Raw genomic sequence first — 15,162 nt, 5'->3', positions numbered from 1 at the left:
CCACATGAATGTTTCACGCCCCGACTAAGATCTCCTATGCAATAAGTACGAGGACGCTGCATGCAGGGTATAACTATTATATATAATAAAAATATAAATTATTAAATTGATGTGGTATTGTAATATGTTAACTCATATTTTGAATGCATTTGCTTATTAGGCCTTGTGCAAAAAAAATACAGATAACCGATCGAGGCTCACAGTGATGCATTATAGCATATCAAAGTCATTTGCGCAGCACTAGTATGAGCTGGTAAATGCATATACATACATCTCTAATGATTTTGTAGAATATGTGTATATCTGTTTACTTATATTCATAAATTTTAGAGGGACATCGAGACAGGACAATTGTTAGAATGGATTGAAGTCTATCAGAAAACTCATCGTTGGGTGATGGGGGAGTGACTTCCTGAGACTAGAGAGAGGCATGTAAGTATTAATTGATTAAGTTCTATATTTTAATTTTATTATAAAGTTTAGACTTTTGATTACATTTATTTTTTTCTTTAATTAGGAGCGGATGATGAATATACAATCCCAGCCCACTGCTGAGTGCTCCACCCCACCCACAGATGACGATATCTATGATGAGGTGCTTAGTAGGAGATCCAATTATATTAGGGAGTTGGGATATGTAGTTGTAGCCCCCAACTCCTCTAGAGCATCACATATTTCTAATGATGCTCATTTGCGGGAGGTGGAGAGGAGATATGAGGAGGAGCATCGTAGATATAAGGAGGATATAGTAGTCCTACAGCATGCCAATGCTTGACTTACGTCTCAATTTGAAGTATTTGGGATGAAGCTCGATGAGTTATATCATTCATGCCTCCCCTGCCGACCCTCGATGTCCCCATTGATGCTATGATCATGACTCTGTCGATGATGATGATGGGTATCCTCCTGTGATGATATTATTTTATATTATTTTTAATCTATATATTTTTATTATATAGTAAATAATTAGTTGGCTAACTTAATTTTTTACATTTTTAATCTATTGTAGGTCTGTGATATAGCTTGGCATGTGGAGTTTAATTTTGTATGGATGTATATATTTATATAATATTTTATACGATTGTATATATATTTATTTTGCTATATGTGTGGTTGCAAAAATTAACATAATATTTTGCTATATATATATATATATATATATATTATGTCACTATTAAAGTGAAATGAATTCGATTCTGACATATGTATGAATGAAGAAGATAGTGTATATATTGTATATATTATATATGTTTATTTATCTACAGATTTATAAAAAAATATAAAAAATTGGCACGAAAGTAATCAAATTTTTTTGGATTAAAAGGATAATTAGTGATGCAAAATAAGCATAGGTAAAGTCCTTTGGCGATGCTAATTAGCATCGACAAATAATCTATAGCATCGTCAAAGTGCATGCTAGGATGTCGAGCATACTACCATTAGTGATGCTATGAACATTTATCGGTACTAATTAGCATCACAAAAGGGCTTTACTTACCTACGCTTGTTTTGCATCGCCAAATAAATAATTAGCGATGCAAAATAAGCATAGGCAAAGTCCTTTGGTGACACAAAATCTCGGCAGCCCTTTGGCACACTATGGAGCATTTATTGATGCTTAATTAGCATCACTAATTTTTTTGGACATAAAATTAGCATCGCAAAATAGAAATTTTTGGCGACATTTAATTAACGTCGCTAATTGTTTTTTCTGATGCCAATTTTGTGTCGCAAAAAATGAATTTTTTGCGATAGTTATTTAAGTGTAGGTAAACTGAATTTTTTTCGACATAATATTTGTGTCGCTAAATATCTATTTACCAATGCTTTTTAAGCATAGGTAAATTGATTATTTCTAATATTAATTTTGTATCACTAGAAAGCTTTTTGCCATGTTTTCTTAAGCATAAGTAAATATAATCAATGATGTTTGCTGTAAGCATCGACAAAAGTTTATATTTACCAACAAAAAATTATAAGCATCGATAAATGAAATCAATGACCTTCATTTTGCCGACACTTATTTGCCGATGTATTTTACATCAGTAGTTATCTTTTGTGATGCTGTTGGATATTTAGATAAGCTTTTTTTTGCATAGCTAATTGTCTTATTTTTTGTAGTAACAAGGTCCTGGTCCTTCTGAAGGTCCGGACAGAGTCGACAACTAGCAATGAAGGCCCTAGGGTCTTGTGTTCTCAGTCAGGATCTCGAGGGGAGGATGGAAAGACACCATTTCAGATGGAGGAGTTGAGATTGATCCTGGAACCCTAGCTAAGGAGGGGCATTCTAAGTTGAGGCTGGAGCCTTTGATGGAGCATGACTCTTTATGTCTTAGGGGAAAGGACCCGATGCATTTGGATACATCGGCGGAAGGTTAAGACATGAACCATGAGGATGCAGTAGTCCGACTGAAGCAGACCATCTAGAGGGTGGGGGAGAGTTCGTCAATAATGAACTCAGCCACCGCTAGAACTGAGGCAGACATTCAAGCTGAGGAGATTATTGGTGTAGATGCCCTTCCCTGCCAGTTGTCACAATAAGGCCGCTAATCTAGAGGGTGAGGAAGCCCTCAATTAAGATAACATTCGGCAAAATTATCCAGCAATATTATCTTAACATTTCTGTCTTGCTTGAGATCCAACTTTTGGGGATGAGTCTTACTCGTGCTAGACAACAGAAATTCAATGATGTGGAGCACCTTTGCGGTGGAGTCTAGACATCTGTTAGAGGGGATACTAGTGATATGGAGATGCAACTTGGTCAGGATAGATACTTTCCACAAATACAAGCAATAGGTGGCTTTAGTCATCTCAGAGCGAACTGAAGGCCTTTGGCTTCTGTTTGAAATGTATGCGAGCATTGAGTACAGGAAATGAAAGGTGCGTTGGTCCGAGATTTATAAGATGGTGTCGCAGAGCTTACTTCTCTTATCATCAGGGACTTCAACTGTATTGTAGGATCCTATAAGAAGATAGATGATAGGCAGTATATGGATTGAATTGATTCTAGAGAGTTCAGAAAGTTTATCGACAACATGGGCCTAATTGATCTTGACAACTCTAGATCCAGATTCATCTGATGCAACAATCGATGGGGGTGGCAGGATTTGGGAGAAGATTGATTGAGCGCTAGCCACCATAGATTGGTTTCAGTGCTTTCCAGGGCACCAAGTTCGCACCGCCGAGGATCGCATTGGATCACCGTCCAATCGTCATCACCACTAATAGCCCACATATGCCTAGGGCTCCATTCAGACTTGAGAAGTTTAGAACTTTCTCTCCGAGATCATGGGATCTGATTAGGAGGTATGGAGGATGTCAGTCCATGGAGATGTGAGGTATAAGGTGACCCAGAGGCTAAAGCTAGCTAGGCACAGACTCCTTCGATAAAAATATCTTGAGGTTGGTGACATCTTCAGGCAAATTAAGGGGGTAAAGGCAGACATTACAAAGTTGCAAATGAGAGAGGATTAAGAGGGGGGCCTCCATGAGCCTGACTTGAGGGAGCTTCGTCACAAGCTCTCGGTCCACCACTCTTTGCTAAGATAGCAGAAGATACTATGGAGGCAAAAGTCAATGGTACAGTAGATCAGGAAGAAAAATCAGAATGTCAGATTCTTTCATCAATCTACTATGATCCGAAGGTCTACTAATCATATCAATAGTTGAGGGAGGCGATGGTAGAGTGGTGGATGATAATGATGGGATGAAAAGATAGATTCTTCTATTCTTTGGATCATGATGGACCGCACTTTTGGATGAAGATACCCACTTATAGGGGTCCCAAATCGTGACCCACATCTCCGATCAGAAAAATGAGGTCTTGACTCATTTGATGTCTATTGTGGAGGTGCACAGGGCCCACTAGTCTCTTGGGAGGACAAGCCAGAGCCGCATGGGTTTCCCTCTCTTCTTCTATCAGTACTGGTCTATTGTCAGGGGGGAGGTGGTGGAAGCGGTGCAAATGGTTCCAAAGGCCTTTTGGAGGAGTGGAAGAAAACACGAATCACCCTCATCCCTAAGAGACCTGATGCGTTTGCTCTGGGGTATTTTAGACGATTAGCCTTTGCACCACTCTCTACAAAGTTTATGCTAGAGTCTTGGTCGGACGGCTAAAGCTAATTGTGTCTTGTCTGATCAGTCTGAAGGAGGATACTTTTGTCAATAGCCACTACATCACCGATAATATCTTACTTATCCAAGAGTTTATGTATGATTTGTGACAACACCTGCTCATCGAAGCCTAATAGTGATCATGCTGATATGGAATGATTTATGACTAGATGAGTTGATGTTTCTTGCATCGGACACTATAAGAGCTCGGCTTCTAAGATAGGTGGATCGAATAGGTTATGGATTGTATAAAAATCCCGAGCCTTGCCATCCTAATCAATGGTGCCCAATAGAATTCTTTCACTCGATGGTCGGATCTCGTCAAGATTGCCCTCTCTCCCCTACTTGGTCATTTGGTGCATTGATGCTTTGTCCCATACATTGACGGCAGCAGTTTAGGGGTCAAAGTTGGAGCCCTACTGGTTCGCCTTAGGGCTCAGCCACTTTCTACTTTCTTTTTGTAGATAACTATCTGCTTATTGGTGGGCCTCGATCCAAAATGTAAAGTATTTTGCGACCATTGTTAAGGCCTACTATTGGACTCATGGCTAGCTAGTGAACCTACAAAAGTCCACAATTATGTTTAGCCTCAAAATGAAGATCCAGATGAAGCAGGCGATTTGGGATAGGCTAGGGATCTCGAAGAAGACCAAGTTTTGACCTATCTTAAGATTCTCATCATGGGGTAGAGACTTCGGAGGGTCAACTATAGGCCCATGGAGCAGCAGATATAGGATCGCCTCGAGGACTGGCAAGCCAACACCTTCTCTATGATGGGCAGGATGATCCTCGTGAGATCGATCCTAAGCTCCATTCTAATCTATCTTTTAACGAATACAATGGTGCTGAGCTCTTGTCTTAAGGAGTTGGAGCAGCTATTCAAAAACTTCCAGTGGGGCTCAAGGCATGATGGTTGTGGGCTCCACCTATTATCTTGAGAGGTGGTTTGGCAGCCTATGAGGGATAGAGATTCAGAGATTTAGTCCATGTTGGATAGGAGGGAGGCTATGATTACTAGACATATAGTTAGATTTCTCATTCAGCCTGATTGCTTATGGAACAGATGATAAAGCTCAGTATAGGGTATGGAGTCAGGATTCTCAAATCCAGATCGATCTCGATTGCTTCTTCAACTTGAAGAAGATTTGTCCCAGGCCCTAGAAGTGTTGGCCTAGGTCAGGTGGTTGATTAAAATGGGACATCGGTTGATATGAGTTAGGATGTTCGAATTTTCAACTTGTCCCTCTCTCATTGACCGACCTACATCATCATAGAGGTGAATGACCATATGTGGATCTATGACTTCTTCAATACCAACGATAGGGGTTGGAGAGTACAAGATGTCACCCATCTATTTGGTGGTCTACTCATTGATCAGATTCTTGCCGTTCTGATTCTTGTCCATCGAAGTTGGGACTTGAGGATGTGGGGCTGATCATGTTGCCTAAAGGCTCCCATGATGGACCTTTCTGAGATGTATAGGCCTATATTAGATAGGAGGATCGAGGTTGCTTAGATCTGGAGAGTGGCTACTCATCCTAGGGTGAGGCTCTTCTCTAAAAGGTTGTGGGGATCGACTTCTGATAAGTACGTTACTCAGAGATAGGGGCATGGAACTTCTAATTTCTTATCCAGTTTGTGAGTCAAAGGATGAGTCAATAGAGCATGTCCTCCTATGTTGTCCGAGGATGAGGTTAATTTGGTGGAGGGTGGGTGCTCAACCTTAGGAGGCAAGCAGCACCCCGGGCTGGACTCCTTTCTAGATGCGATATGCCAGAGTATGGTTGAGAGATCGACCTATACTTGGGGAGGTAGGATGGTGTATATTGCCTATCAGATATGATTTTTCAAGAACAACTTAGTCTTCAAAAATGAGATGGTGCTTTCACACTAGGTGCTGGATAGAGCCATTTAGTTGGCTACATAGTATAGCAGTTTCGATGCTGTCGGCCTGTCTTTTGACATTCTGGATTCCTAGGACTCCTATGCTGCTCCAGCAACAACCCGAAGGGTTCTTTTCATTTTCTAAGAGCTTCCTCCTTTGAGGTTTGTCAAGATTAACTTTGATGGTAGTATTAGGGATGGCAGAAGTGGTACTGGCTATATCATCTGAGATTCGAATGCCAGATTGCTGGTAGCGAATGGCTCATATCTATTTGAGCCTTCCATCCTAAGTGTCAATGTTCGAGCTAACTGGGTGGATATCATCTGTCAGGTAGGAGCTGTAGATTGAGAGGATTTTCATAAAAGGAGATTCTGCTATTATTATCAGTTAGATCCGGGATGACTAGATTTTTCTTCGTGATTCTGTTGCAGTGTCTATTTAGTATGTCTTTTGAGAGACGAACAGTACGACAGATTAGATTGTATCATAGTTGCTGAGTACATTGATGATTGAACTTGGTGATAGGACGAGACTTGCTTGTGGGTTTTGTACGATATTTTGTTTTCTGACGTTTTGGACCGTACTTTTACTAAAGTGGTGTGATCACCAGCATATACCAAATATATATATATAGATCATTGTATCAGTTTCATCTTCAATAATACTGTTTAATTTATACTTTAAGGTTTATAGATATATTAAATTTTTAATAAAAAATATATTTATTTTTAGTAAATAAAATATAGCATTAAAAGATATATTGCAATTACACCATTGTATAAAGAGGCAGATCATTTTTATCATATTAATTATATCCAAAACTATCACCATAAATATTTACTGTAGTCTTATGTCACCACCATAGGAGCTGTCAATTGATTTTAAACTTATTTTGTAAGTAAATTTTATTTTTAAAAAATAATTAAATAATTTAAATTTTTTTATGTATGCAATTTATTGGACATAATAAAATATCATCCCACATCTAAAATATTACTAATCCAACCCTAAACTAACCCTAGTTGAACTAACAATATACTCAAATCTAATTCTGAAAAATAAACAAACTCTATATTTTAATCCAACCTTAGCTACTAATTTTTCAAGCCTAATTTTTAGTATGACATTAAACTGATTTGGTCCCATATGTCTTGAGCAGAGGCAAGCTTATAAATAGATTATTTATTATTAAATATTAAATCTAAAAATCAATCAACAAATATAATTCATAATTTAAATTTGTTTTTTTAGATTTCAATTTTTTAAGCTAAATAGGTGTGTGTATTATAAATCCATATAATCGGAACGATCGATTTTATTTATGTTGATTTTTGGATGTTTTCGGACCACATATAATAAATTTAAATATTTTTGCATGTTTCAATATAAAATCATAATAAGCTTTATTTATACTGATCTTTAAATATTTCTCAGACCACATATAATAAATTTAAATATTTCTATATATTTCAATATAGGATCTTAAAATTAATTTTAAAAATTTTAAAAATAATGTTTTTGATAAAGTGGTGCCATCCAATTAATATAATCAACTTTATCTTTTAATTTTTTAATATTTTTCATCCATGTGTAATAAATTCAAATATTTCATATATTTAAACATAAATTATTAAAATTTATCTAAAGAATTTAAAAAAAATTATATTAAAATATAATACATGGGTCTGAAAGTGTAATAGGCCAATTCTGCATTTAATACTACAATGGACTTAGATATGGCAATCGGATGAATTTTTTCGAATCTCCAATCCATCTCAAGTCCAAATAGAATCCACTTAACAATACATTATAAAGTTTGGGATAGATTTAAAATTTAAGATTAACATCCATTTGGATTTGGGACTTGCCCCACAGATGCCCTTGATTATATATATATATATACATATATATATATATTATATTTTTTATAAAAATATGTAAATAATTGAAAGATGAGAAGATTTGAGCTTCAAATCTTTGGATGGTCTAACCATCTTAACCAACAAAATTATATCTATTTTTAAATTAATTAATAATATATTTTTCTTATTTAGACTCTTGTATATAAATACCCAACACAAAGCCCCAAGCCATCCTCTAAGCTTCTCAGTGCGGCCACTCTAAGCTTCCCATCTAGAGGTGGCAATCGAATCGGATCATAAATGGATCGGATCAGATATAGGTCAAATCAAAAAATATCAAATTTGTAGCTAATCTATTTATTAAATAGATCAAATTTTTCAGTCTAAATCCGACCTGTTTAATAAATAAGTCATCTAACCCAATCCATTTAATCTTTTATTAAACAAGTAACCTAATTAATCGATCCAATCCAATCCATCTAACCTGTTTACTAAATAAATAATCTGTTTACTAAATCCAACCTGACCTGATCTGATCTGTTTCACATGTTTGTTTAAGAAAATTGATTGTTTTTAACCTAATACTATTTGAATTTTGACCTGTTTAATTTAATCTTAATAATAAACTTAAATATAAACACCAAAATTAGACATCAAAAATAAGTAAAGTTAAGTTAATAGTGTGATAATCCGGCCTGATGGGCCAAAAAGCCCACAAAACCCATTTTAAAAAAAAAAAAAGGGAGGAAGACTCCCGATCGGAGTCTTCCTCTTCCCCGATTTCGATCAAGAATCGGAGTCCTAGGGCCATTAAAAGACCCTAGACGAACTCTATAAGAATCCCCCTCCTCTCCTTTAAGTGTAGATCTAACAGTCACCGACGATCGCCGGAGTTTTTCTTCGATTTTTTCGATTGAAGCTGCGGCCCCTCGACCTGTGCTCGCCGTGATTTCACGCCGGTGAGGGTCACCGGAGGTTGTGGTAAGGTCTCCTTCCTCTCCCTCTCTTCTCTCCCTTCTTTCCGTGCCTGTGGCACGATTGCCGGCGACGGGTGTCGTCGGATTTTGTTGGAAAAGAAAACTTCTGTTCACGTCGCTTCTTTTCTCTGATTTTCCGACACCGACGGTCACGCCGACGCCGGCTCTGCCTCTCCGAACCCGGGAGAGTCGCCCATTGCCGCCGGCCACCGTCGGGCATGATATGGCCATGATCGGCCGGTCAAGGCATGGGGACCTCTAGGTCCCCTGTTTCGGCCCAATGAAAGCCGGAAGAAGAAGAAGAAAAGAAAAGAAAAGAAAAAAAAGGAAAAAGAAAAAGAAAAGAAAAAGAAAAGAAAAAAAGAAAAAGAAAAAGAAAAGAAAAGAAAATGCAAAATAGAAAAAAAAATAAAAAAAAACAAGAAAAGAGAAAAATTTTCTCTCTCCCCTCTTTCTCCCTCTTTCTCTCTCTTCTCTCTCTTTCTCTCTCTAAAAAGAAAAGAAAAAGAAAAAGAAAAAGAAAAAGAAAAGAAATATATATATTATAATAATAATAATATACATGTGAGAGAAAGTTTCTCTCATCTTTCTCTTAAGTCTTTCTCTCTCTAAAATTGGACTTTCTCTCTCTACACTCTCTCTCATTTTTCTCTCTAGATTTTCTCCATATTTTTCTCTCTAGATCTTTTTATCTCTTTTTATGGATTTTGTCTCTCTAGGATCATTCTCTCTCTCTGATTGCATCACAGACCCTAGGAGAAACTTGAGATGAAAATATGATAATCTAAGACTGCTCCAAAATTTGTGCAGTAAATCAGATCCTGATCCGATCCTTCTTCGAAATTTATAACATCAACCATGGTTAATCCATATTGAGTCACCCTGATATGATCTTTGATGATCTCGATCATGATTGTCACTTTTGAAAGATACGAAGATTCTCTTCACTTTCTCTCTCTACTTTCTCTCTCATGATCGATTTTTTCTCTCTAAGAAGATCTATGAATCCTATATCGAGTCATGCCTTCATCTTTTAGAGGCTCATATTGACTCTAATAAGATGTTCTGAAGTTGCTTTGATATCCGTGCTGTATGTCAACCTCATTTGGTCATATCAAGTATTTTTCAAACCCATTATTAAAGAACCCTATTGATTGATCTTGATCTTAGTTCGATCTGTGCTTCACGATTTCTTGATCAAGTCACTTAAATCTGACCCTCAGATCAGAGACCCTGAATTATCCTGGTATCTGGATGGTCCGACACATCCGGACAACAGTCCTCTTTCCTTATGATTTAATCTTATTATATGCATAGAATAAAAATTGACGATGATTTGATATTTTAAATAGGATTAGCTGATTCTTCTAACGAAGTCTGAAGATCTAAGATGAATGAGGTAAGTAGATCTTATGCTCCTTATTTATTTTTAAATGATCATGTTTTTATGTAAAGAATTGCTATTGATGAAATCATAAAATAAGGATCGGCATATGTGATATGAAAAACATGTTTTATTATGAGCATTGATTTCATGAATATGTTTTATAAAAATAGCATGATTATGAAGCATGAATTTCATTGTTTTTCCATCTATGTATATGTATGCTTTAAGAAAAAGATATAATGATTTCAAAGGCTCTCAGATGGCTATGAATGAATCCTTCGGAAAGGTCGACATCCGGAGCTAGCATCCACATGAAACATGGCCCTGCCAGCGGGTATAAAGTTGGCACATGAATTAAGAACTCTGTCGATTAAGAAATATGGCCCTGTCACGGGTATAATAGTGACCTTAGCATGAATATCTGTAAGCAATGTTTTGAAACATGACATGAATATATGATGAAAATGATTTACGATTCATGATTGTGAAATATACATGATTTATGCATGCATAATGAGCTTATAACTTATTTTATTATATGCTTTATGAAATGTTTATTTTTATAATAATTATTATTTACTAAATATTGCATTATCATGAAAAACTTATGCTTGATCCGATAAGGAAGCATAAGTTCTACTTATTGGGCTAGTATAGCTCATATTCTTTTTGTTTTCTTTTTGAACAGAGAAATAAGGTTAGGATCGGCAAAAGGAATCCAAGCTTGAAGATCGGCATAGCAAGCTTGAAAATTTGGCAGCAGAAGTTTAATTTATTTTATAATCATGGATTTGTAGTTAGTGATGAATGTTGATATTCGGGTTAGTACTTGCTTTTGGATTTAGATGCTCTGAACCAATATTGGTTCGATTATTTGATAAATAATATAATTAAATTTTTTTTATTTGATAGATTTTAGATGATCATGATGGATTGGCTTCGTGTTATCGTGGGCTCCATCCCTCGGTAGCATGGCCGTGTTATGTTCCGGATTTGGAGCGTGACAAATAGAGTTAAATAATAACAACAATCAAATGATCATTATAATATAAAAACTAATTATTTTTTTATATAAAATTATCAAGATTTATCAAATACAATAGCTTGAAAATGCCTAGCGCCAAGAACTAGATATCCACAATGCAACGTTACATGAAACCAAACTAGAAAATTAAATACAAAAGAAATCCAGACCATCCTAGATTAAACAAAAATAACTAGCTAGAAATAATTTTGGACTAATTTCTTAGAAGGAACTCATCTTGGTTTCTGTATGAAAAATTTATAATTTAGTAATATTCAATTAAGTACAAAATATTGATAGAAAATGAGTCAATGATACAAATATATGGTACAACTTCAAACATATAAACTACTTATCTAGATTCTCATCCATCCCCAGAATGACAACAAGATTACTGCATCTGAAAATCATTAGAATAACAAAGAATAGAAAAGAAAGATTCATGTATATCTAAAAGAGGAATATGAGACTCAGATCCGATAATTAATCTACAGCTAAATCAAAATGACTACAATCGATTGCCTATACAAGAAGATCGTCTAAGATTGTTGCCGTTAGAAAATAGCTGAGTCATCAAATATATATCTAAAAATTATCATAATCTCCACATACAAACCTTAAAGTAATCTCAAAATTATTTAAAACCCAAACAAGTACCTAAAATTTCAAACAAAGGCAACATAAGAACATCTATTGTTCTTAGTCAAACAAAAATCAAAAAAAAAAATTCCAAACAAAATATAATATAATAAAATCTCAGCAACGATCGTTGGAGAAGAAAGCGCCAACCATTGAAAGAGGAAAAAGGAAAAAAACTTAGATCTTGAGCGACCAAGCACTAAATGGTACAAGCGCCCTTAGTGATGACTGTTGGAGAGGAAAAAGAGAAAGAAAATGGTATAGATATGGGCTCTCTCGGTGACGGCCAAGTGCCAACGAATACAGCCACCTCCTCTCAAGAACCGACAACGAATGAGAACCGAAGGAGGAAACTAAAGGAGGGAATCAAGGGAGGGTTGGTTTTGTAGTTCGTCCGATCATCGTTGGGAAGGAAGCTGGAAGCATTAGCCATCGAAGGAGTGGAGAACCGAAGGATGAAACCCAAAAAGCCTAAGTCTAGAAGTCGGACTGGAGGAGGAAAAAAGTAAAGAGTCTTTTATACTCAAAATGGGATCGAAGGGCGAAGGATCAACAGCAACGGCCAATTTAAATCGTTTAATGTTTTAAGTCTAAGTATTGTAGATTTATGGGTTACAATCCGATCTAATCCGATTTGGTCTATCTCAATCTATTTATTAAATAGATTAAATAGATCAATTATCTTAAATTTAAATTTAATTTAAATTTAAATATATTTAAAATGAATCGAATATGGATCTGATTGGTGGGTTGGAACGATTTTTGATACCTATGGGCCCAGCCGATTGAAACTCGTGGACCTAAATAGATACCTAAAGTCCAAGCCACCGTCTAAGCTTCCCCAATCGGCCGCTTGGCCCGCTTCAAGCCTCCCACCCGATTGAAACTGCTGAGGACGGAGAAATTCTTTTGTTTCGTTTACCTTCTTTTGTTTTTCTTTTCTTTTCATTTCATTTTCTTTTTCGGAGAAATTCTTTATTCGGGAAGACGTGAAACCAACTCTTGGCCATGGCGACCCTAAGGAGAGCTCTCCTCCGCCTCCACCAAACCCTAACCCTGACTCCACCAAGGTCGTCGCAATCCCTTCTCGGGTATTCGAAATTTCCCACCACCAATCCCTTTACTTCCTATCGCTAGTTTCCCCTAATTCCAGTGTTGCATCTCGATTTCTCTTTTATTCCACCCTCTCAGGTCTCATATCGGATCCATCTCCCGGTTCTCTTCCGATCGCGGATCGCTGGATGTGGACCTTTCCGATGAGGAGAGCAAGCGCCGTCTTCATAACAGGTTCTGAATAGGTTTCGGTTCTTAATCCATCTTAAGTGAGTCAATTGAGTGTCCTGATGATCGTGGAAACCCTAAATATTGAATATTTTTTTCGTAGATTGTTATATAGGAGCAGGCAAAGGGGATTCCTGGAATTGGATTTGATTCTGGGGAGCTGGGTGGAGGAGAACATTCGCTCCCTAGATGAGCTGCATATCAGAGCCCTCATGGACGTTCTTGACCTGGTAAATTGATGACCTTTTGCTCCTTTTTCACTGCTTCTGAGTATTATTTTGCTTCTGGAAGCTGGCAACTGGACTCAAAATTTAATAGTACAGTGACCTCGTGTGGTTTGAATGCAATTGTTTCCAAGATGATAACTGAATGTACCTTGTAGAAAAATTTGATAGCATGGAGTCCTTAATTTCTATGAAACATCTAAGGACTTAAAATTGAAACCCGTATAACTATTGAGGATAACAATTCATGATTACCCAATTTGCTTCTCGTGTTTCTTGTTGTACCTAGTCCACATTGATCTTCATGATGGTCCCATCTCTCTTAACAAATGATTCACTGTCTTTTTGTGCATTCACTTTCATCACATATTCATTTCTAGTAGAGCCACTTGCTTTTGGAAAATGCACTCATTGACATACAAAATTCAACTCGAGGACACTTTACTTAGTTATTCCACCATGTGCTGGAAGTCTGGATCTCTGACATGTAGCTTCGGGAACATATCAAAGCCTGTCATAAATGTCCATAACATACATGACAAAATGTCGATAACATCCATTACAATATTTTGGAAGCCCCAAACCATCCATTTTGATTTATAAGTCACCTATGGATTTTCATACTTCTTTTTGTATCCTTCCACTCGTCCATGCTTGCCTGATGGTGGTGGTGCAAGATATAAATGTGTTTACAGCTGCATTTTTGTTGAGAATAAAGGAGAGAGACCCACCCATACTATAATTATCTGGATCCAGATATTCAGGGATGTATCACCCAAGAATCAATCCCAGAAGCTTTGATTCATAAGCAGAGGGGTGTGCTCAGCTCCATTGATATGCAGACTTTCTCACTGTGCTTTCACCTCTTTAGTAAGCTGAGATTTAGAACGTACTGAGAGTCTTTTGTCTGTATTGAAAAGCCATAACATTTTGTATTGTACAAGAATAAATAATGTTACTTGTATATTCTGATGCTCTATTCATGATTGGCTCCTCATTGATGCTTCAGGAAAACCCAGATTTGTGGAAATGGCTTACTGGCCAAGAGCAACCACCAGAGGCAGTCAACGATAATCCTGTATGTCATTGCAAGGCTGAAAAGCTTCGCTGATTCATCTTTCTTTCCCTACTGGAGCCTTGATGTTATACACTGTATTCTTTTATGCAGGTATTTACTGCTGTGCAATCCAGGGTCATGGGGAATCTCAACAGCCATGCTGCTCCAGAGACTCGAGCAAATCCTGGTCAGCCATGGGTAAGAGGATGGGATGATAAGAGGGGACAAGAGGGTGGTCCAAAATATGGCAATCAATGATGCTAGACTCATGTGTGGGTACAAAAGATGAGCAGATTGAAGTGGTTTCTAGGGAAATCAATGTTAGGTAAAATAGTATATAAGCTCTACCATGTACTGCATCTATGTTGTCTTTCCTATAAAACTGGTGATGGAGTATCAGCATCTTGTAATAATTATGATCTTTCGCTGATAAATAAGGTTGAATTATATTTTACCTTAAGGAACTTTGCATTCCCTCAATTGTTTTAGACTTTGATACATATAGTGGCATAGTAAATTGCAAGTAGCATATGTCTGGTTGTTTTTGCTTTCCAATAAAAGCTTTTCTTGCTACATTGACACACTTGATTTGCTAAGTCATCCACTGACTGCTGAAAGGAAAAGGCAAGTGGAATGCTGGTGAGAGTTTTTGTTTTATGGTTGCCAATCTGCCCTCAAGATCTCCTTTTTTTCCAGTTTTAATTCTATTCTCA

General features: G+C 36.8%; 1 protein-coding gene across 2 annotated transcripts; it reads left to right on the top strand.

Moving 5' to 3' along the window:
• Positions 1–12,759: 12,759 nt before the first annotated feature.
• LOC105051113 (succinate dehydrogenase assembly factor 2, mitochondrial) lies at positions 12,760–14,909 on the top strand. Of its 2 annotated transcripts, none has more exons than XM_029266426.2 (5): positions 12,760–12,957; positions 13,079–13,174; positions 13,272–13,398; positions 14,402–14,470; positions 14,561–14,909. In XM_029266426.2, the coding sequence occupies exons 1-5, from the start codon at positions 12,896–12,898 to the stop codon at positions 14,705–14,707; spliced, it is 501 nt and encodes a 166-aa protein (XP_029122259.1). In that variant the 5' UTR covers positions 12,760–12,895; the 3' UTR covers positions 14,708–14,909. The 2 variants fall into 2 exon arrangements, with proteins under 2 accessions (XP_029122259.1, XP_010929714.1); XM_010931412.4 differs by having other exon boundaries at positions 12,760–12,978.
• Positions 14,910–15,162: the final 253 nt, after the last annotated feature.

Source organism: Elaeis guineensis, chromosome 9, assembly GCF_000442705.2.
Source record: "Elaeis guineensis isolate ETL-2024a chromosome 9, EG11, whole genome shotgun sequence".
In the NCBI taxonomy this organism is placed as follows: Eukaryota; Viridiplantae; Streptophyta; class Magnoliopsida; order Arecales; family Arecaceae; genus Elaeis; species Elaeis guineensis.
Note: the sequence above shows the minus strand (reverse complement) of the source record. Positions and strands in the feature narration are given on the sequence as shown.